The following is a 23,535-nucleotide window of genomic DNA, read 5'->3' as shown; positions in this document are numbered from 1 at the left end:
TTTGAGGCTAACAAAGTGGAGAATTTTACCCATGAGACTGAACCACAAAGTTCCTTTGGCCTCATCATAACACCCCTGTAAATTAAATTAGTGCCGTGCCCTTTAAAGAGGGGGAAACTGAGGCACAGAACGGTAAACAGAACCGGTGTGTCCTGCCTTCTCAAACCCTCCTGCTTTAGCCGCGTTTCTGCCTGGATGCCTCCCATCACATATTTCGGAGCTTGTTTGCACTGAGGTCTGAGTCCACTTGGGGAGTTTGCAATCTGATTTGGGGCAAGTGCTGTTCCACGCCTGGCTTGAAATCAAATTATTTTAGTTAGGGCAGGGAGGGGAAGAGAAATAGAGCAGGTAAAGTAATAGCTACTGTCTAGCATAGATAAGCCAGGCAGGACCAAATATTAATTCTGATTCTGTTAGCATGCCAAACAAAGGGAGCCATAATTCCATCCACCTGTCCAAATCAAAGAAAATTACTGTCACTGACGGTGCATAATTCAGGAGTGATAAATCATTAAAACCGGATAGAAAAGGTAACATCCAGTTATTTGATACTGTTGGTAATGAGCCTGCTAGAAAGGGGAGTTCCTCTGAGTCACTGCCTTGCGTCCCCTCTTCAAACAGATCTGTAGAGAGGCTGTTTCAAAATTAATTTTAATTGCAAAATATGTGTTGGGGTTTTTTTTGCAGGGCCAGAAGCCAAATACAACAGGACAAGGCCGTCCTGCACAGCTCCTTTCCTTCTTGTCGCCATAGGGGTGAGTATCACTGGGTTGGTACATGGTGCTGCTGAAACATTGGGCTTGAAGGGGCCTCTTGGGCTGGAGTCCAGTCCCTTGCATTCACCCTGGTAGTCTAGGTAGACTGGGTGCAAGCCCCTTCCCAGCAACTGATTTCAGAAGGATTGAGCGACTGACTCACGGTCACACAGCAAGTCAGTGGCAGAGTCGAGAAGGGAGCCTTTGCGTCCTTGCAAAACTCTTTTGTTTTGTTCCCCCAGCACATTTTGGAGAGGCTCTGTACCGCACGAGGAGGTTCAAAGCTCTCTCAACGCTGGCAAGAGCTCCCCCCACTCCAGTGACAGCAATCACCATGCCACTCGCCTCTTGTCCTTGAGCAGGCAAAGACTCAGCAACTGGGTCAGACAGATGCCTCTCCCCAAAGGCAGGCATGGCCATGGCATGTTCATGCCCAGGGGCAATAGGGCACTATGATCCAGTACTGGAGCAGAGGTCTGGAGTTAAAGTCTCTTGAGTGCTATGCTGGGCTGTGCCAGCAGCACGCTGTGTGACCCTAAACAATTCACTCTCCCTCAAAAATGAATGCGGTAACCAGCAACATCTGCAGGCATGCTGTGAACCCTTCATTAACTGAGGACCCAAACTCATCTCTCACTTATACCCCTGAGCCCTGAATAAAGTCACAGAAATACAAGAATGGCCACACTCGATCAGAACAGTGACCCATCTATTCCAGTAAAAGGTCTCTAACCGGGGCCAGCCTGGTGGACCACGCAAACCCGAGCCTGATGTTTGCAATGCTCATTAAGAACTTCAGATGAAACTCAAAGGTCGCATCGACACGTGCAATAAATGCGAAGCAATAAACTCCAGGGCTTGTCGCTCCGGAGTTTATTGCTCCTGGGTGCACCATTTGAACTTGCACCTGGGACCACAACACGTTGAGCTGGGTTGGAGCAGCCCCAACTGGCAAGGGAGCAGGCGGGGGGTCAGCCTGCCAGCCCGGGGCTGCTCCACCCCAGTGGAGGATGCAGAAGGTCTGGCTGGGGCACGAGGTTGCTCTAGTGCGGAGCTAGCCGGCACGCAGCCCCTGCCCTGAAGCACCTTCGTGCCCTAGCTGGCTGGGTCAACGTCTACACGTGCGCTGCTTAGGAGTAAAAAGCTCCACAGCAGGATAGTACTTGTGTTGACAAGTACTATCCCACTGCAGAGTTATTTAGTTTACTCCCACTTAATAGGGGCCTATGTGTCCGTGGGTGACGTTTACTGCACAGCTAGTTAGTCTACTCCGCAGTAAACGTCTCATGTAGACACACCCAAAGAGAGCAAAATTACACACCGTTTCCTCCTTTACAAAATCAATTCATTTCTAAGGGCCAGAGAAGATTTCTGGATCCTGCTCAGGTCTGCCTTTTCCTCCTGCTAATCCAGTGATTTTGGGTTATCCTGGAGGAGGAGGAGGAGGATAATCACAATGCCAGGCACAAAACAAAGAAAGAAAAATCTCCTGGGTTTGGGGAACAAAAGAAAGCCATGTCTCAAGCTGTGTCTCTGCATGAAATGGGAAAAGCTGAAGCTTTTTGCAACCACCTGGTGCTGAATTGCCACTTAAAAGAATTATCTTCAACCTCATCCCTGGAAAAAACAGCTATTCATACAGAACAGACAGACAAACAGAGCAGAAGGCTGGAAATTATCGGGTAGACCTCCCCGCTCCCTCCCACTGCTAAAAGAGATGAAGATAAGATAAAGTAAATCAGTACCAGGGTAAGATATAGGTGTTGAGTACAGAGGCAAACTTGCGCGTGGAAAGATTTAATTCCTTACCACTTTTGAAATCTAAATGCCTTCAGGATGAATATTTTTTAGATCGTTTCAACCCCTCTGATAATGAAGCGTCTTTAGGTGAGGCTCCACCGATAACGGTTTCTGCCCCTACCCAGAAAAACGAGGAACCCATCCTTGCTTTAAGACCTACGGGCAATGACACCCAGCGAAGAGGAGTGAATTCAGCACTGGTGTGCAAAACAATGCAATGACAGGCCTGGAAAATCACAACTCACTATTAAGCTACAAAGCAGGTGCAATGAGAGTATAGGTCTGGGAACGCTGGGACATATGAAATCAGATAACAGAACAGGGATCCATCTATGCCAGCATCGTATCTCCGCCACTGGCCAGTCCCAGATACTTCAGAGAGAGGTGCAAGGAAGAAATTCAGCAACACGCAATTATGGACTAATGAACCTAGGGGAAATGCTGCCTCATCCCAGACAGCTTTGCTGTTGGCTTATACCCTGAAACATGAGAGTTTTTACTGTCAGCATATTTTTACTGCCTATTTATTGTCGACGTGCATGTTTTTACTGCTCCCATCAACAGATAAGCCCTCTTTTAACTCAACCAAAGTCTTGGCATCAAGGATATATAGAAGGACCTTTCCAGAGTGGGGCAGCGGACTTCAGTTTGCAGGGTTATCAACCCTTGCTTTCTTTTCTTCTTTAATCATATCTAGCTGAAGATAGTGTCTCAGTAGCTAGTATATGGATAAATGCACTGCAGCTGAGCACTGCTCTATATCATCTATCTATCTATCTATCTATCTATCTATCTATCTATCTATCTATCTATCCCATTCTCTTTCTTGTGGTACGCATACACCTTCGTTGCCCTAGCGCTGACTTCATTTAAAATATAATAATAAAGGTTATCCGCCAGGCTAGTACAGTCTGTGATTCACAATCCAGAGCTGTTGCCACCGGCTTTATGTCAAGATTAAATTATAATGATTTTCACAATGATATGTTTTAATTTCAGCTGTTAAAAGCTTTTCACATGTGCTCAGAAAGGCACATCAGATGAAAAGAGGCTCTTCTCCATCTCGCCATCAGTTTAAAAAGTTCTTTCAAGGGCACCAGCGGGTCACCAAACCCTGTGCTCCAGCCATTAATATTCCAAAGGGACAAGATTGATATTCTGGAAGAATCATTTTTTTTAGCAAATAACCTGTAGCTGAAAGTATCTGCTTTCCTGGTCAGAGGGTTTCATATTCAAGACTGAATGATTTTTTTTTTTTATCTTCTTCTTCTTGGTCTAGATCCTCAACTGGTGTAAATCGGTGCGGGTCCCCTGAAGTCAATGCATAGAGCACCATGTGCTTAGACCAGCCCAGCACACAGTAAAACGGTTGTAAAGAGAGTCTCAACAAATGAAGAAAAAGAATCTTCTTGCACTTGCAAATACACCAAAATGGAAAAGAAGGCATTGTGGGAATTATTTAAATTAGATTTTAGAATAACAGCAATGAATAATAGATTGATGCAAAGATTAAAGATTTCTTTTTCAACCCACGAAGATTGTAGAAGCGCTCCTGGTTTACAGGTTAATAATGCGTTCGGTGCTCATGGTGGCAGGGACTGATTCTGCCTTCACGTAGGGCCCGTTCCTAGGCTCAGATTCTGATACCTTTCCCCAAAGAAACGGGGCAGTTTGTAGAGTAAATTCTTACCGCAGATGCACGTGGCATAATCTGGTCTTTAAACACAGGGGTAACTTGACTGGGTGGAGTAGTCCCATCAAGGTCCAAGGGATCGGTGCAGCGTAAGTTAACTGGCGTGCAGGATTTTGCAGAGACGTAAAGCAGTGGTCAGTCCCCAAGGATCACTGGAGTTTTGGGACCTGTTGGGTTTGGTTCTGTGTCCTTTATTCTCATCACATATTCTCTTCCCTGGAGAACAGCCTCACTAAAGTCAATGCAGTGAGATACTGCTCGCCACAGTATGGCACAGTCCAGCCAACAGATGAGGGGTATAATAATTGCAGGCTTCGGGCCCAATTCTTATTCATGCAATGGCCCCTTCACACAGCTCTAGCAAGAAATTGGATTTTCCCTTGCTTTAAAGGGTCCTGCCAGAGCCATATAAAGAGCCTATATTGTAAGAAAGACTTGGCTATCAATCTTCTTATATATTTCTGGCAGCAAATGATTTTTTCGGTGTGATTCTCCCTTCCCCAGCCCCTTGTGTGTGGTCACTAACCCTAGCAAAAGTGGTTGTAAAAGAGCATGTTTACACCAATGACCCTTAGGACTGTGAACCTGAGCCCCACTGGGAATTCAAGCAACGCTGCAAATTGGCCCTTGACATCCGAAGACTCGAGACCTCTCCTTCTGATTCAGGAGGATTTAGGCGCACTTTGCATCCATTTTCTGCTGTTGCAAATGACTGCCCCCAAGAGAATTGGCTCCTACCTGGGACCTTGTTATTAGCAATTCTGCTTCCTATGTGTCTTTGAGTCTCAGGGCCTGCCTTTGCCAACACTAATCAGCTTTTCAGCATTGCTAGCAGAGCTGTAGAGTTGTCGGGGAATGAGCCAGAGTCTCTCCTGACACATGCACCAGCACAAGAATTGTCAGCTGCATTCTTCCCCCCAGGATATTTATTAGAGGCGGTGATGTACGAAGCAGAAACAACTCAGCTGGAGTTTCACGATCCATGTGGCATGTGCAGTGCCCGCAGTTAGGAAAACCTTGCTTGTTTGCCAGAATAAGCCTAAGCAAGACGGAGAATTATGCTTTGAAAGCATCTGTTTGTCAGACACTCTCAGGATTCTTTATAAAGCTAGGCAAGTATTTCTAGACACGTTTTACAGATGGGGAAACCGAGGCACAAAAAGGTTAGGGCTGACATTTTCCGAAGGATGCTGAAGTCAGTGGGAGCATTGAGGGATCAGCATCTCCAAAAGATAGGCCCGACCAGGGCTGTTACAGGTTGGGCACCCAAAAGCTGAGGCTGCCTGAGACCCAGGGCTACTTGTGAATATTTTGGCTTTTTCATGGAAATTCAGTCATGCAGGGAGAAATAGAGACCAGAGGCAGTGGCCATTCTGTCCTCCTTTCTATCACGCTGCTTTTGACATATAGCTCTGATAAAGCATTAACAGCCTGGCAGAGGTACTCATGCTTGAGGCTCCTTGGAAAGAAGAGAGCTCAGACAAGACAAGACAACTTGCATACAACCCCGTGCTGCCCTTCAACTATTCCCTGGGCCTGCTTGTCCCATGTTTCCCAATTATCACCACTGTTTGAACAGTGGCTTCGAACCCTCCCAGCATCCTCGCTTCTTATCGCTCGATTTTGTTTGCATAGCTTTTTTAACAAAAATATATTTTACTAATGATCACAAGAGCAGTGGGAATGCAGATAAATAAATTCTAGAATAAATTTGAGAACAAACCGAGATCCTTCTTCCAGAGGAAGAGGCTGACACCACCGGGTGCATCTACATGAGTCATCCACTGAGCAGTTGTTACTGCACAGGGTGGAAGACCTCACTGGATCTTGTTGTAGAAAGTTGCAGCCTCTGTGTCAAGACCCGATGGTCCCCTTTGGACCTTGCCTGCCACGCCTTGGATGAAGAAAGAAAAAGAACCAAAGAAAGATGTAACCATGGGAGGAAGATCAGATGATCACTCCTGTAACTTAATGAGCTCTCTTCTCGTCACAGGGCTCTGCCATCCCATCCCCTGTCCCCTTACCACTCCAGATGTTTTAGTGCAGATGTTATTCTTGCATTTTTCTCCACCTCATTAGTCCTCCCCTGTAGGGATCATACTTCTGTGAATCTCTATTTTACAAGTCCTAGGAAACAGGTCCTCTGATCCTGGGGCTTCCTATTAAGTTCCCCGCACCCATAGGTCATAAATCCAGAGTCTCTCCAACCCCTTGAGGAAAAGATAACGTGGGCCTGTGCCCAGCATCCCCAGAATTCACTCTGTCTCTGTTTTCTTCTTTCTAGATGCTGGGAATGGAGACCCTGCACTCACCGACCCAGATCGCCATCGGCTTCTGCACGGCACGCCCACCTCATACCTCTTCTCAGGTAGGTCAGTCTCAGTTATATAGTTCTCTGCCATCTCGAGCCGATCCACCTAAATGCCACACCTCTGTGCAATCCTATGAGCCTCTGCTCACACCGCTTCCCTCTCTGGGGAACTAACTGCTGGTCCATCCCTACTTTAACATCCAGGACCATCAGCTGGGTGGTCCAGCGTAGCTTCCGGTTCACTGCCCCACTGGCCCCTCCAGCCTGTCTTCCTAATTATCCTCCAGCCTGTCTTCCTAATTATCCTCCAAGGTCTGTCTTCCTAATTATCCTCCAGGGCCTTTTGCCCAGCCCTCCGCTCGCTCAGTCTCACCGCTCAGGTAAGTTTTGCTGCCTGCGTTGCTCTTTGGGTTTCCCGTGATGGGGCATACTTGCTGCCCTGTCACACGCAGTCATTTAGTACTTGCATAACCAAGTACTAAATGACTGCGCGGTAAGCAGTGTTACTGCACAGTAGCATCCTGGCAAGGTTGCCTAGTGATGCTTACTGTGCAGTAGCGTCATGGCATGGTTCGTGCCCGGCAGTGCTACTGCAAGCTCCTGTGCAGGAAGCGTCTCGTGTAGACACACCCACTGTGCTCTTAATAAGGCCTTGTCCTTCTCCAGTGACTTTTGGTGTGCTATGAATACATTAATTAATCCTCACAAGCTTTCCCCATCCAGTATGTAGCTCCCTACTTGTAGAAGGGGGAAGTGGGAGCAAGTGACTTACCCTTGGGCATATGCTGAGGGTTTGACCTCAACCCCTCTTGTATCTGACTGGACGCTTATGGCTTCCTCCTGCACATCTGTCCAGTGGTTTAATGGTAATACAAATAACAGTGAATGTCTAAAGCGGGGTCTCCTGCACCTTTTTCTGAACCAGCTTTTACTGAGCACTGTTGGTTGCAGGGCATATGGATTAGATGCACCTTGCGCTTGAACCAGCCAATATGGTGGGCTGCGACCCACTGCTCAGTGGTCTATACAGAGATGGGCAGGACAGTGGTTTAAGCACCAGGGAGGTTGGATCTGAACCCGCCCGGGAACTTCAGACTCATTTCTAAGGTTTCAAAAACCCTAGTGAGGCCAGTGAGCTTGCTCCAGATTTGCTTCAATGAAACAGAGAAAGAATATGTATGCTTAATTTCCTCCCCATGCGTTGGAGACCGCGGATAGATTTATCTCCTGTTTTCCAGAACAGTCGTTTTTCTCTGTGTGATAAAACGAGGTCTGAGCAGAGCTGATTGGGATCTCATTCGCATTGGGCCAACTCCATGGATGTCAGTGGAGTTACTCTGAATACATGACTGGGTAGCTAAGAGCAGACTTTGATCTACTCAGTTCGAATCTTTCTGGGGGAGCTGAAGTGCCAAGGTGAAATCTTGATCTCTCTGAAATGAGAGGTGTGCAGCAGTTGTCACCCGAGTTCACTCCAGAAGGCCGTGCGAATGTAAACTGAGTTTTGAGTCTGGCCCTTAAGTGGAACGGGGATAAGCATATCTACCTGACTTCCAGGGGTGCTCTGAACATCGGTTAGCATTTACCAGATGGCTTTGAGATGCAGAGCCTGACAATACTATGGATCTACAGGGCAATCATACCTTTTCTCACCTAACAAGTGATGCTGACTTATCTTACAGTAATGCCACGAGATCCCAGCTGGGGTCAGGCCCCGTGGGCTAGGTACTGTTCATATATAAAGCGAGACACCCTCTCTGCCCCAAAGAACTTGCAATCTCTACAGACCAAGAAACACAAGCATGGAGAGACAAAATGACTTGCCCGAGGTCACACAGCAGCTCGGTAGCAGAGCCAGGAATGAACCCAGGGGTCTTGATGCCTACAAGACGTCTTGGCCATACAGGCAGACTGTTTCCTTGCACCGATGTCACGAAATATGGGAACGGGGCTCACACATTACCGCTGAGGGCACAGTTATCACAGGCTTTAATTCCTTTTTTTTTTTTGCTAAGATCCCTTGCCGCTGCTCCAGCTCTGCGAAAAGGCCTTACAGCCATTTTAAAGCCTCTTTTGTGCCGCCATTTCTGTGTAACGGGGCCTCCACGCAAATGAAAATCAGGCTGTGCCTTCTCATACCCAAGCTCTTTTAAAAAGTCCTGCGATCGTCTCAGAGGGCAGGTGTTTAGCTCATGGCTCACGCTTTGTTTCTAATCCAAATTCCCCATGCTTCCTTCCACCTCTTACACATCCTTCTCCCTTGACACCTTTCCTGCCACCCGTGTTCGGTTGTAATTGGAAATGTTAGGAGTGATACAGCGATTCTTTGGCAGATAAGGCCAGTTCTGTTTGGGTGGCAGTGTTGCTGTGGATAGATGGGGTTATTACTAATAACTCGGTTATCCCCAGCAACGTGTGCAATCAAATGAATTTACTCTTTCCCATCGAAGCTGCTTATTTTTCTGCTAGTGGAAAAATAAGGCCATTTGGAGACATTTATGGCAGCTGCAAAGGCCTTTTTGAGCAGAAATATGGGCTACGTCGCCGTAGCTTTTAGCAGGGCACTGAACCCGCCTCATCCATCTTGCTTCACAACCTCTTATTCTTGTTCGTGCGCTCCTTTACACGCCGCCGTTTCGATCGGATGGGCGCGGGAATCGCTTGCTTGCTGGATCTCTTTGAGCTGAGCTAAGCTAACTCATAGAAAGCTGACGGCTTAGACCGCCACATTTAACATACGGTGACAGGGACACAGGTAGGTCCGGGAGCATCTACCTCCGGAGGGGGGTTTTTCTCATGAAAACACATGGCCTGATTCTCCGCTCCCCTGCAGTTTGGGGAACGGTTCGCACCAGTGCAAGGCAGGTGTAAAACGCTACCAAATCCGCAGCGTGTCACTTTACCCCCTGCTTTTGAACAGGTGCAAATCGCTGCTCCCTAAAGAGCGGAGCAGCGGAGGATCGGAAGACATTGTGTTTTCCACGTCTGCATGCGCGGGGGCTTTTTGTTGCTTTGTCTCATTGTACCCGAGAACATTTTTTAAATTCATTTGCGGATTTAAACGCTTCGGCGCCTTTGGATCAAAACCTTAGCACCAGTCATGGGAACATAACAGCGGAAAGAGTGTCAATATTAACAACGCGGCCATGCCGATGCAGCGACTGAGACACCGTCGGACCTGGTATCCTACCGCTTCCGCAGAGGGATGGAAAAGCAGATGTTTCTGTGAACCTAGCATCACGTTATCTGAGCATTACCCAGGCATTGCTGGTCTATGCGGATGCTAGCGATTAGTCTGCGGGGTAGGCAAGCACTATGAAAAAGCATGACTATTATCAGATTGCCGGTATCACCGGTGATCAGCCTGTTACATTTACACACATGCACTTTTATCGAGGCCCAGGAGGGTTCAAAGGCAGTTTCAGACCGACCGAGCTGTACAACTCGCTCTTCCAAGACACAAAGACACACCAGGTTTCTGTTCTGCCTAATGCTTTATAATGAGCAGCGTAGCCATGTAGCAAAGACTTACATAAATAGTTTCTTTCTTTTTTTTTTTTTATTTGCTCCCCGTCGTTTCAAATCCATCATGCAATGTGCATTTTGCGCGTCGTAGCGGGTAAAGAGCAATCTGATACAGATCTCACTGCAAGGGGTACAGCACAAGGCTCACAAAATCCTCCAGCCTTGGCACTGGTCGACTGAATGACCGGGCAGCGCCGCTTTGGATGCATGCTGGCAGCCCATTGAGAATGGCGAGGTGGGTATTCGCCCCCTGGCAGAAATGAGCTACGGCATCCCTGCTCCCGCGAACGTGGCACCCCTGAGCCAAAGAGCTCCAATGAGGGAACGTGGCCCGGCCACGCTGAGTGAAAGAGGACGTGCGAGAGCACGTGGCACGGTTGATCTGGAGGTAGCATGGTGCAGGGCTCCAGATAGAGAGTCCCAGTGAGCTAAGGGGGCACAGCTGTGCTGAATGAGAGCACCACCGGGGTGTAACTTGGCCCAGCCCCTCCGCATGAAAGAGTAAGGGAAGGCAGTGAGGTAGTGCCATGCAGGAGCCTTGACCAGGCAACGAGGCACAGCTGGGCTGCTGGAGGTAGCCCCAGCACTATATTATGGCGCAGCCCCTGGGACTGGGGCAGCTCGGCACAGCCGCTCCGAGAGGGGACTCGGGGCAGACCTGCTGAGTCCGAGTCCCAGCGCAGTGACGGGGCAATCAGTGTGCCACGCTGGAGCGGGGTAACGTGGCACTGCCGCGCTGCGTGGGAGCATGGGCAGCTGAACGAGGCAGCCCCGGCGAGGGCACCCTGCATGGAGCAGCACCAGGAGGGCAGACGGCGCGCCCTGCCTGAGATGGATCCTAGGAATGAGGTATGATGGCCCAGCCGCGGGGCTGCACGGGGAAGCAAACACATCTGAGGAGCTGGTGTATTCCCAGGGCCTCCGATGCAATGTCGCTGATTAAAAGGCAGGGCAGGAAATTAAACGAGGCAGATGAATTAAAGCCAGACTCCACAGGCTGCATCTGTTCCTCCGTTCCCTCTGGGTGCAACACTGATATAGCTTTAAAAAGGAAATGCGATGCAGAGGCAAGCCGCCGGGTTGATGGCCTTGTACACTGCTCTCAATGCATCTCCAGCTCGGACAGGTGCAGAGCAGCAGCTCCAGCATGCCTCGGCCTGGGCTTGCTCCGGCGGACTGTCCTGCCCGGGCTTGTCCTGTGTGGAGAAGGAGATGGGGTGGGGGAGTTGCACAAGGGTGAGCGGGGACACATATGCAATAGCAGTCAGCAGCAGTGCTCTGGATCATGCAATCCACGGGTGTCACAGCGGCGATAGGATCTCAGCGACAAGTCCCCGCGTGGCGCGGCGTGCCAACTGGCAAACACCCACGTCCCGTGACGAGAGCTGCGTGGAACGCAGGCCGGGGCAAGCGCGCCCGGCAGCCTCCGTCTACACCTGTCATGTAGAAAGAGCAAAGAGAAACTCCACTGAGGTGTGATGTGCGTTACGGGAATGTTATAGCATCAGGACAGACCAACCAGCTGCAGGCAGAAGAGCCCACACTGCTTTATAGTGGATGCAGAAGGGGAGAATACGCCCATTTTATGAGCCAGGTATATGCACAAAGATGCAATCTAGACATAACGCACCCCCACCCACCCCTATGTTGGTAAAAGTCAGCCTTCTTTGCTTTATCAGTTACTCTCACTCATAAATCCCCATTACTTAAAAGCCACAGATTAAATAAAGAGTTTGGCTGCTTCTGCAAGCCTTTTACTGGTTGGATCCCAAGATTTAGCAATAACCCCCAACACGGTAGCTGAAAATGAAATGGGGAAGGAGAAATGCAACTAGAGAATGCAAAGCAGAATAAAAGAGCAGAAGTATCCACTCTTTGGCCCCAGTTCTCCAAGCACAAGAGGGCAAAATGGGTTCACTTGAACCAGGTTGGAAAGCCTTTTTATGGGAAATGGTAATGCAATAAAAATGAGTGGAAAAACAAACCAAGAGAAGAAAAAAACCCTCGAACCTGGCTGTAACTCCTTAGATGCCTGTTTTGTTCATGTTACTTGTATTATGCTTTTGCATGAGAGAGAAGGCAGGACTGTTTCTGATATTTAGCTATTTTCCCCCTTTCCATACTGCACCTTTGCATGTTTCTGGGTCGGGTTTTTTCCCCCCGCAAGTGCTAAGATCCATCCGTGCGCAAAATGGGGTCCTCCTGCTCCGAAGCAAGGCAGCAACTGCATTTAAAATAAGAGATTGTCAAGGAGAGCAAAAGCGTCGATCAGCATCTATCTCGGAGGAAAAACTTTAGCACAGGCAGTTCCCACCACCAGCCTGGTTAATTCACTCCTCCCAAATATCCCTCTGAGCTGCAAAAAGGCTTTGGGAGACTGGCAGCACTGCCAGCTCTGGACATGCTGTATCTGAGCAGATACCATAGCTGTACACCACTGATCGGTGCAAAAGGCTGTGTATTGGACCAACAAGATTTTTGCAAAAAAAAAACCCCTTTAATTGCAAGCTTTCGGGCACAGAAGCTTGCAATTAAATACATTTTTTTGCAAAAATCTTGTTGATCTAATAAAAGATATCATCTCTACTATGAATCCTGACTGCCTTTTCCTCTAGACCAATACGACTACAACCTGCATACCTGACTAATGGAAACAAGGACATGTATTGTTTTGGGGGGGTTTTGTTGCTTTCTCTTGAAAAGTTGGGGGCAAGGGGTTTGTCATAAAAACAGATGTGCCGGTCGGCAAAAAAGGTGGGTGAGGGAGGGGGAGGTTGGTTTGGGCTGCAACGTCCCAGTTTTCAACCAAAGCACTCTAAATAGTTTATTATTTTATCAAAAATGAGTATTTACTGCAGGAAATGCTGTTTTGATTAAAAAATAGCAAGCAAAAAACCCTCCTATATCAAAAACCAGTTTTAAATGGAGGGGGGAAATGAGTTGGCATATTTAGCTGGGTTGAGCTGGCTTCTGTAAAATAAAGGATAATAAGTTTAGGAGAGAACGATAAAGCAATAGATAAGATATGTCCAGCTAGATGGGTGTATTTATATGCACCAGCATCAACAGAGCGCTGTAGCTCTCAGGCGCCTGAGCAGAGGAGTTGATTGAAGTGGTCTTTTCAGGACCCGATGAACCCTGTGCTTAGGGCAGCGGGCGGGAAGTTTGCCCTCTCTGAGCACACACCGTTGCCGTCCTTTGGATAAAGCGCAGCAGGCTCCAGGACTGTCAGTCGAGCACTTAGTGCTCATTATCGGGGAGCCCGCTTTTCTCCGATTGAAAAAAATCCCCCATTTTCAAGTTAAAAAAGTAACCCTGAATCCATTTTTTCCTGTGATTCAAATGAAACGCCAGCAATATAGAGAGATACATATCGGGGTGTTTCATTTGAATCATGGAAAACCCGCGTGCAGGCGGGGGCTGGACCCCATGACCCTTCCCCATGATCTGGACCCCATGACCCTTCCAGCCCCCTAACAAAACGATGACGGATCACACCCCCCGGACGTGCTTAACCACAAGGCCACGCTGCCCCCGTGCTAAATGCACCCGTTCTCGAGGCGCTGGTTGGCAGCCCTAGGGACTTGTCCAAGTCTCCTTCGCTGCAGGGTGAAGCACTGGGCTGCCTTCCTTTGGCAGCTCAGGCTGCATGGCAGGGCGATGAGCAAATGTTATTTGTAGTTTTGTTTGAGTTAATTATTCATGGCCACTAGGCCGAGATGCTTATTGAATAGCCTTGGAGCTGGCACGCAACAGGGAACTTACCAAGAGCCTCTGGCAGGGCTGCGTTTCGGCGGCCAAGCTCTCTTCCATCTGCTTCCCTTCAGCTTCAGCCGCGTCCCCCATCTCTCATGGCCTTGGCTCCGTTCATGCAGCATTATCTAAATAAGAGACAAAATGTCCTGAGTACAGCGCAGCCTGTCAGGCTCCGTCGAAAGCATGTTTAACAAGCGTCAGGGTGGTGACCCTGTCCCGCTGGCATGGGGGAGCGCACAGCTAGCTCTGCTCCAGCCCTGCAAGTGAAGACAGGCTCCTGCTTCTCCTTGTCCCATGAGAGCCCTTACGGCTAGGGACAGAATTACACGCCGACCAGGTGAAGGGGTCAGAAACTGGTTCAAACCTGTAACGGAACAGTTCAGTGCACGTAAACCAGTTTAAAAATGGCTGAAACTGGTTTAAGATAAACCTGGTTGAATGTAGCATCAGACTCCACTGATTTGGGTCAAACCGGTTTAGGAAACTTCTGTCCCAGAGCCCTAGGACCGCTTTCATGGGCTCTTAGCTGCTTTGCTCCACCTTGGAGACCAAGCTCCTTCGGAGACCGATCTTTTCAGCTGTTCTGCAGCTTTTGCTCGGGTAACCCACTTCCTCTCTGCTCTGGCACGCGGCTCCTGGACAAGCCGCCCCACCAGCTAACAAGTCCCACGTGTGACAGCAGGGAGGCTTGTCGTCCTGTGCACGAGGCATCAAGGATGTATTTGGCGGCCGTGTTGGTCTGAGACGAAAAGAAATGCAAAACTCTAGGACTCTTGGTTCAGAGATGATACCTTTTTATTAGACCAACTAAGAAATGTACTTCTAATAAAAAGGTATCATCTCTGAACTAAAAGTCCTCGAGTTTTGCATTGCACTAGGCATCACGGAGGAGGGGGGGAACCCAGCGCCCCCCATTCCCATCAGGAGCCTTTTGCAAACCTCGGCAAGCAGGGTGCTCCCTGGAAGCTTCCCCTCCAGATGCTTCTCCAAGATGAGCATTTGCTGCTCGACTTGCAGCGCGCTCATTATCCGGGCTTGGACAGGGACCAGGAGGCTCACAGCCCGTAGGCAGCGGCTCTAGAAAACGATCCGCCCCACCCAGCCGAGCCGGTAGGAGCAGTACGGCGTGGCTCGAACCACTCTTTAAAGAGCGTGCACAAAGCACACGGAGCTCTGCTCAAATATTTTGTCATGCAGATTCTCAGCGCAGAGGTGTGCAAGGAGTTTGGTTTGGTCTGGTGGTGAGCCCGTTGCGCGCTCGCACTGGCACGGGTAGTGACAATAGGCGGTGGGTTATTGTGGAGCGGGGCTGTTCTCGCAACTAGGAGCAATGGGCGCCAGTTGCAGCAAGGGAGGTTGAGGTTGGATATTAGGAAAAGCTTTCTCACCAGGAGGGTGGTAAAGCACGGGAAGGGGTTACCCAGTGAGGTGGTGCCATCTCCATCCTTGGAGGTTTTTAAGACCCAGCTTGACGAACCCCTGGCTAGGATGATGTAATTGGGGCTAGTCCTGCTTGGAGCAGGGGGGTGGACTAGGTGTGACCTCCTGAGGTCCCTTCCCACCCTCGTTTTCTGTGATTCTAGGATTATTTTATTTTGCAAAATCCAGGCAGATTAAAATCCAACACCTACTTCTTCCCCACTTGCTATTTCAGGGAGGTTTCGGTGCCCAACAGCCTCTTTAATCCCACCTCTAGCACTGCCGAGGTCCTACAGAAGCCAGGGAAGCCTTTAGCTCCTGGCCAAATCCTCAGCGGATGCAAATCAATATAACTACACTGAAGTCAGCAGAGACCTTGGCCCTGCATGTTTCCAATTTACTTCCCATGTTCATTCTTTGCCTAGAGATGAGACCAGTCCCCATGAGAGGCTTAGGTGGGCTCAGATTCACCTACTGAAGCTCATGCACTTGCATAAGGAATGAATTCGGGTCCAAGAGGTTGCTCTTGGCTGATGTAGCTCCCCTGTTTTGCTAAATGCCTTGGCCCCAACAGAAGCACAGATCTCTGGGCTCAATCTCCGGGGTCAGCTCCTGTCCCGCGCTCCATGGACGGCCGGGCGAAATAATTGCAGCAATTCTCTCCGGCCTTGAAACCTCTGAATTAATTGATTTCAAAGGAGTTACCCCAGCGGAGAGTTTGGCTCAGGAGTAATGCACATGAACGTTACCTTCCACCAGGGTGGGGAAGATGATCCCCTGCCCAGCTGTTGTCTGAGTAACATATTTTTATGAGAATATATTTTTTTTAAGCATGTGTTATTTATCCAATAGATATTAACAGGCCCATTAAGGTCATACCAGGCCAGCATATGTCTAAGCATGTGCTCAAGAGCTTAATTAGCTTTCCCTGAGAAAAGAGATTTGCAACGCTAGCTAGTTAGAGGATCGTGACTGTAGTGCGAGATGGTCTTGGGCCGCTTGCCGCACACAACTCACAGGCCGGGTCTGTCGGGGAGCTGAGAGAAGGAGTCCTCACACCCAGGTTGACGGGGCCAAGCTGAAGCTGGAAAAATACTTACCCCCTGTAGAAATCCAACGCCAGGCTCGGGCCGCAGGGACGTGCACCGAAGCCCGGTTTGCAGTGGTGCGTAGGCCTGGCACTCGCCGTCTGCGCAGGAGGGCTAGCATCCCTCAGCTGTTACGGCTGATCGGTTAGGCGTGCAAATGTGGATCTGCACTATCTGCAAGCCCTCTCCATGTGAGAATACATCCTGCTGTAGCATAGTGAGAACACACCACCACACTCGCCTCGCCCGCCGAGTCCAGGATCCAACCCTCCGAAGGTCCAAGTGTGCAAATGATTCATGCATAAAACACTAGATGATTTTGCAGTGCCTAGGGCTGCTGGAGAAATGGGACTGTCTTTATCTCCACTTAGAGAAACCCCATTCACAGCTGGGGAAAAGTTTGTGGGTAGACTGAGAGCACAAGACACGAGGCAGTTCAGAATCAGAAGTGATTCCCATCTGCCGTGGGGGGGGTTGGTTTTGTTTTGGGGTTTTTTCCAGAAGAGGTGGGACAGATAAATAGACAGCAATCTGCCATTCAGTTCAGACACTAGCCTGGTTTAAGGCCCTCCCAAGGAAAGCAATATAGCAATTAAAAGCACTCCGACTGCTCCGAGTACAGTTAGTGCCGGGGTGCTTCATGCAACTTGCAGGAAGAGAGTTGTGCTCCCTTGCATACCGCAGTTCTTCCTAGCTGTGCTGATGCAGTTTTGCTGCAGGCAGTAGGGTTGCGTGGATGTAACCGAGCAGAGAACGTGCCCCCGAGCACAGCCGGGGCAGGGGGAGGACGGCGAAAAAAATGGTCGATCTGCTAAATGCTTTAGCAAACTGCATGAGCTTCGTGGGCTCCGCGATTTGCATTGAAATCCACCCGTGTGCATAGGGACAGCACGAGAACGCTGCACCATTCAAGCCTCGCTCAAGCACGCTCTTTTTGAACAGAGGCGGTGTGACCAGGACGCTGGCCTCGGAGTCCGGAAACTTGGATTTTTCTTCCTGCCTCTGCCACCGACCTACCAGGTGCCCTTGGGCATGTTACTTCTGTGCATGCGTTTCTCTTCCTGCCCAAGTAGCTGCGAGGGACTCTGAGCTCTCTCCTTTCTCTTGATGTGGCATGTGCAGTTACGGGAGCTCCCCGGGACGGACTGGGAGGCAGGCTCGAAAGACTGCTTTAATGAACCTACATGGTAGAGGTGATATCTTTTATTAGACCAGTGAGATCTAGTTGGTCTAAGAAAAGGTATTTGATCTAAGGCAATATATGCAATATGAGATGCAGACTGCCGTCGGCAAAGCCGGCTGTCCTGTCGTTCCAGCATAGCCTTGGGTTAGTGGTTACTATGGGTCTGATAACTCTGACTAACGTGAGGATGATGATGATGTTGGGCAAACGAGTACAATTATCTTCCAAGGGTCTTAATAGCGAGTGCGCAGGTGGCTCCGTAGTCCAGTTCTAGACCCGCGTGTCCTGTCGCAGTGAGCACAGGGGTTTCCAAGAGGGATGGGCGCTGCGTTGGATGATCTGATGGTCTTTTCCGTTCGTCTTTCCCTCTTCTGTCTGCCAACGAGCTGTTTCAAAGTCTCGAGGTCCCTCTCAAAGAGTCTTCCTCCATTTTAGTCGGTCCTGAGCAAGGGTCTCCCAAGTGTCAAAGTTATACTTCTTCATGTTTGCCTTCAGGGTGTCTTTGAAGCACTTTCTTTGCCCTCCGCTACTTCAGCTGATTCTCCTTGGACGGCGGGAGTCAGGCATGCGAACATAACAACATCACCCGTCCAGCGAAGTTGGTTTTGGATGGTCATGGCCTCAACGCTGTTGGAGCTTGCTTCGGCCAAGACGCGGATGTTCGTGCGTCTATCCTCCCAGCTAACCCAAAGGATCTCGAGAAGGCGCCGTTGGTGGTACTTGTCCAAGCTCTTGAGATGTCTTCTATATGTGGTCCAAGTTTCCGAGCCGTATGGCAGAGTTGGAATGACACTGGCTCGATAAACCAAGAGCTTCGTTTCAGCAAGGACGTCACGATTGAAGAAGAACCTCTTATTCGGGCGTGCAAAGGCTGCGCTCACGCGTTTCAGGCGGTGTTGCATTTCCACCTCGCCGTCTGCTTTCGATGAAGGATGGCGTCCACGATGCCGTCTCTAACTAGCCTGAGAACGGACCAGTGCCGGCTGCGAAGGCAACGTGTGAGGACTGTATAAGCGGCTCCCGATGCAGCGTTTGGCAGGGGTGACCCCAATCCCTTGCTTAGAGTCCTAAAAAAATGTAGTTCATTAAGGAAAGTCCTCTTTGATTTTGATAATTAGCCTCCAGCGTTTTCTTGTCCAGGCCCACAGCAACCAGGACCAGTAGGTTTGAGTCTTGGATCACAGCTTTAGTTTCCCTCGAAGGATAGTATAGAGAGACGGTGGAGCCAGGGGGAGCAGGAACGGACCCCAATTCATCCTGGGGCTTGGAGTTAGCTACTTGATCCTCGCTTTTGCTGCTATTTAGTCGGTCTAATAAAAGATATCGCTTCTACCCCAAGAGTTTTGTCTGCCAAAACCTAGCACAGCAAGGCTCTTCGAGTAGATGTGATGCATTTGATTAGACCAACTGAGTATCTAATAAAAGATATCACATCTCCCCAAAAAACCTCACCTGCTATGTCCTTAGACCAGAGGTGGGCAAAATGCGGCCTGCAAGTCGGATGCAGCCAGCCAGGCCATTATATCTGGTTTGCAGGGCCCTGAAAAAATTTAGAAAATTAATATTTATCAGCCTCGGGCTGCCTGTCATGCGGCCCTCGATGGCTTGCCAAAACTCAATAAACGGCCCTCCGCCCAAAATAATTGCCCACCCCTCCCTTAGACCAACACGGCTATGACCAAAACCCCAGAAACCCTAGCATGGGCGCTCTGCAGGAAGGACCGTGCAAACTCATCAGCAACAGATGCCGCACACCGGACCAACATCCCTACTTCAGGCCCACTTAATTTTTTGAGTCAATTAAAAAGGCTGCAGACGATACAAGCCATCCCCATGGTGTGACGAAGAAGGAAGTTGCTAACCTTAGAGGAAGAAAGAGAAAAAGCAGGGGATCCCTGATCGGAGAGGACGTAGGCACCTACGACCCTGCATCCCCTGGATTCTTGCAATATCTTGGGAATAAAAGCCACTGCTCTCCAAGAGGAGAGTGCAACCGGGGTACAGCGGGAAGTTGGGGCAATGATTACACCAGAGCTTGGTGGATATTGCTCTGTAGAAGGAGCTGCTGTCGCCCCATCTCTCTCTCGAGCCGTGGCTGCAAACTCCTCCGACTCAGACCGACCGAGAGGGAGCAGGACAACCCTTGAGTTGGTCGAGCAGGTGGGTGGCTGAGTGGAAGCGCCTGCGATTCAGAGCAGCCCTCCCTGAAAATGATGAGGATGAGCTGGTAGAGAAGAAACTGGAGCTAGTCCTTCTTCGCCTGGCAGTGGACTGTGACTTCAATGCCCCGGGCGAGCTCAACGGCACCGAGCGGAGGATGTAGAATTAGCCTGGCTTGCTTTGCCCACATGCAAGTGCTGTAGCAATAATGAATATATACCCATTTGGGGCAGAGGCTCTCCCTTGCAAGGTGCTTGCTCAGCTTCTAGCCTAGTAGGTCCTGATTTTTTTGCTGGGCTACTGTACAGCAGGTAATAACCAGGCTGACCCTTCATGCAGAAGGAGTTTCCGCCACGATTCGTGTGGCTTGTGGCCTGTTCATGTGCTTTGCAGGGGTCAGGGGTCCCGTTGACTGAACTCCAGAATAGTTGACTCAAACTCTTGCCCACGCAGGTCCAAATAATATTGTTGATATTAGCTGGCGGGCTGAGCCCTTTTCTGCCGAGCTGCAGCCTTAAGTGAATTTTTACGGCTAAGTTATAAACTCCAGGAAAAAGAAAAAAGAAAAAGAAAAAAGAACAGTGAAGGGAAGTGCTGACTTGGCCTTCGCTAAATGCCAATTATCTACAAAAGCATTAAAAGGGGGAGGATGAAAAATAGGGTCATTTTCATGTTTTCTCTGCTTCGAAGTAAACCGTCCCGTGAGCCCCTCGTAAGGACACGCGGCACGCAGCATGACCATTAATATTTATAGGCACGACAGCGAGCCGCGAACCTTGGCAATCAGAGCGGCTCCGCTTCTGGAATTAATATAGCTCCGCTTGGCGAGCGCCTCTGTGCGAAGTGGCAGGCGGGGGATGCTGGAGCAGTCAGGGAGATCTTAAAAAAAAAATGGGGACTAACCTTTGGAGGGGAAGGAAAGCACTGAGCCTATGAAATATTAAACCAGCTCCTCATTCCTCAGGGATGCTGGCGAGACCTAGCATTGCGTTCTCTATTACCCCGATGCTCCCAGGCTGACCACACGATCCGATACCTTGGTGCTCCCGGTGTCCCAAGCCAGGAAAAGGACTGCATTCCCTGTTATCCGGAAGGCGCAGGGTCAAGGGCTACAGCCGTAACCAAAACCCACGCCCTGCGACGCCCCCAAAGTCTCCAGCCAGACCCAGCACGATAAAGGTCGGCCACCTTCATAGCCTCACTATGTCGCTCAGACCCTCAGCAAATGTAAACCAGCCCATTTCCATAGACTTTATTGGCGTGCCACTAAGAGCATGACCACATTGCCCTGCAGTGTAGACCTGTTCATGATCACTTCGGGCTAGATCTTCCAATTCCCTAGGCCAATTCTAATTCCAGTTCTCCATTTCAGGACATGCTGGACCCAGCCGTCTCAGTGCCAGTCTCAGACTCTCTGCTTCTCAGTGGGCACGTCTACACGTGCCTCTTTTAAGCGCGCTTAGCCTAAAATCACCATTTTTAAGGGGTGTATCTACACACGCACCCCCTTTAGGCGCTTTCAAGATGGCAATTTAAGGTTTTGCGAGCCAAAATTTGATGCCTGCATCAAGTGGGTATCAAATTTAGACGTGGATAGCTAGGTCGCATTAGCACATGTGTAGACACGCTCGTGCACATTAATGCAGCATGCATCAATTGATACACCACGTTAATGTGCATTAGAGCATCTGCACATGCACTAATGCGACTTAGCTATTCGCACCGAAATTTAACGTGCCTTCACGCGCGTTCATGCACCCATGTGTAGACACGCACCTAAATCACCTTAACGTACCTTAAGCAAAGGCACATAGTTTCATAGTTGGTAGGGTCGGAAAGGACCTGAGCAGATCATCAAGTCCGACCCCCGCTGAGACATTAAGTTTAGGTGTGCGTAAATAGACGTGTAGACACACCCAGTCTGAGTCTGGCCAGCGCTACCCGTTTGAGGAAGTGCTGATCCCTTGCTGACCCTCTCCACCCCGTCTCCCCTGCAAAGGGGATGCATTGCCACAAGCTTGTCAGCTTGCTAGGAATCTCAGAAGTGGACAACGCTAGCCCAAATCCGGGCGGTGGAGGGCACGTTTACGCTACATTGCTATAGCGATGAGCTACGGCGATGTAGCATCGGTGGGCGCTAACCATGATGCCACTGCTGCTGCGCTACCATGCAGTAGGGTCGAAAAGGACCCATGTTGCTGCCAGGACTGCACAGTACCCACCGCGCAGTAAGGGGCACGTGTAGACACTCCTGGAGAGAGCGACCAAACAGGAAAGGAGGCAGCAAGCCCAACCAGGAGAATTGAGAGCAGGGAGGAAGCCTGTACATCCCTGCTTGGCAAAACGTCTCATTTGAACAGAGTCCAAGGGCGGGTCTCTCTGTCTCTCCCTTATTTCAAACTCAGCTGTGTTGTCGGGCTTGGGAGAACCAACTGGGGACAGGGATTACTTAGATCAAGGAGATTCTTTTCCCCTCTTCCTTCTCCCCCCACCTTTCCTTGCTTAAAGCCTGGAGCAAAGGATTTGCAAAGGATCCATAAGCATCAGTGCTAGCAGTGGAAGCGAGCAGGAGCTGACCTTTGTAGTAACCATCTACGCCTCTGCAAATCCCAGTGGGAAAATGTTTCAAAGCTGCACCAAGGTATTAGCTGAATGTGTCTTTCCCCACCTCCTGTCATCTCCTCGGACACTGTGATGAGCCCTCCCACCCCCTCTGTCTACCTCTGGTTGCTGGCGAGAAGTAGGACAGAGCCGTTCTGGACGTTGGCCTCCTTGAGAGTCTCGTGCTCCTCCAGCTGCCTGGAATTGTAGTAAAAGGTCTTCTTCCAAGAGGTGATGCCCTCCCGCACCAGGTGAGCCCGCAGGTCCATCACTGTGTCCCTGGGCCTGACTGTTAGGGGCATCAGCACGTCCTCATCAGCCAGGTGCACTTGGATGTGGTACTTCTTCCAGCGGGAAAGGCTCCTTCGCAGAGTGTCCATCTTCTCCGGCACAGCAGGACGGCAGGTGAAGCACCGAGGAGCATCCAGTTGAGCTGGTGAGGCAGGGATGTGGCTCTGAATTCGCTTCCTGCAGTGAACACCTTAAAAAACCTCTTGCCAAACCTGTTCCTTCCAGCTGCTGCACTGCGTGCTCCACATTCCAGGGACGAGCTCACCTGGCTCCTGCCGCCTGCTAGCTGCAAAAGATCGGTATGAATCATTTCCCCTCCCCACCACCCCATAATAATTGCAATATATCATTGCAAAGCACTCCCAAAGTGCATTTAAAAACTGATATGTTGAAGTGGATGGGGGAGGAAGGACTTGCAGGCGCGGGCAGTTATTTCAGGCGGAGGGCCGCTTACTGAGTTTGGGCAAACCATTGAGGGCTGCGTGACAGGCAGCCAGGGGCAGATAAATATGAATTTTCTAAACTTTTTAGGGGCCCGGCAGGCTAGATAGAATGGCTTGGCAGACCACATCTGGCCCGCGGGCTGCATTTTGCCCACCCCTGGATTAGAGAGACGGATGGATCAAATAGGATCACTCCCTCTAGTGCTGAAATGCAGCCATCTCTGGGGTGGGCCCTTTGCAGCCATTCCACGGTGACCCAGCAGCACAGCGTGACAGTTTAAATCAGGAAGAGAAAAATCCTCTCTCCGATAGAAATTAGGCCGGGAGAGTATAATTACCCACGTGGAGAGCTGAGCAGGCCGTGGAGGCTAATTAACACCTCCTCGTTTGTGAAATGTGCCACGGGACCCTGGACAGCCAGAAACACACTTTGTCGGTCTCCACTGAACGATCAGCACTCGTGGTAGAGGCGATATCTTGTATTAGACCAACTAGATTTTTGCAAAAAGA

At 49.8% G+C, this 23,535-nt stretch overlaps 1 protein-coding gene and 1 long non-coding RNA gene across 4 annotated transcripts in view; one reads left to right on the top strand and one right to left on the bottom strand.

Moving 5' to 3' along the window:
* LOC132246543 (uncharacterized) overlaps window positions 1-6,617 on the top strand; it is a 251,315-nt gene extending 244,698 nt beyond the window's left edge. Inside the window, exons 4-5 of the long non-coding RNA XR_009457880.1 lie at window positions 688-755; window positions 6,533-6,617. This is a non-coding gene — a long non-coding RNA (uncharacterized LOC132246543). The remainder of the gene's footprint in view (window positions 1-687; window positions 756-6,532) is intronic.
* Window positions 6,618-10,034: 3,417 nt separating this feature from the next.
* TINCR (TINCR ubiquitin domain containing) lies at window positions 10,035-22,796 on the bottom strand. Of its 3 annotated transcripts, none has more exons than XR_009457834.1 (3): window positions 22,412-22,791; window positions 13,850-13,965; window positions 10,035-12,308 (listed from the first exon to the last, which is right to left on the bottom strand). XR_009457834.1 is itself a non-coding variant. In XM_059719648.1 (1 exon), the coding sequence occupies exon 1, from the start codon at window positions 22,669-22,671 to the stop codon at window positions 22,408-22,410; it is 264 nt and encodes an 87-aa protein (XP_059575631.1). In that variant the 5' UTR covers window positions 22,672-22,796; the 3' UTR covers window positions 21,935-22,407. The 3 variants fall into 3 exon arrangements, 1 of the variants encoding a protein (XP_059575631.1); XR_009457835.1 differs by lacking the exon at window positions 22,412-22,791 and having other exon boundaries at window positions 10,035-11,520; window positions 12,213-12,308; window positions 13,850-13,961; XM_059719648.1 differs by lacking the exons at window positions 10,035-12,308; window positions 13,850-13,965 and having other exon boundaries at window positions 21,935-22,796.
* Between the last annotated feature and the right edge of the window lie 739 nt (window positions 22,797-23,535).

The sequence above is a fragment of the Alligator mississippiensis genome, chromosome 16 (assembly GCF_030867095.1).
Source record: "Alligator mississippiensis isolate rAllMis1 chromosome 16, rAllMis1, whole genome shotgun sequence".
NCBI lineage: Eukaryota > Metazoa > Chordata > Crocodylia > Alligatoridae > Alligator > Alligator mississippiensis.
This window is presented reverse-complemented; position numbering and strand designations above follow the sequence as displayed.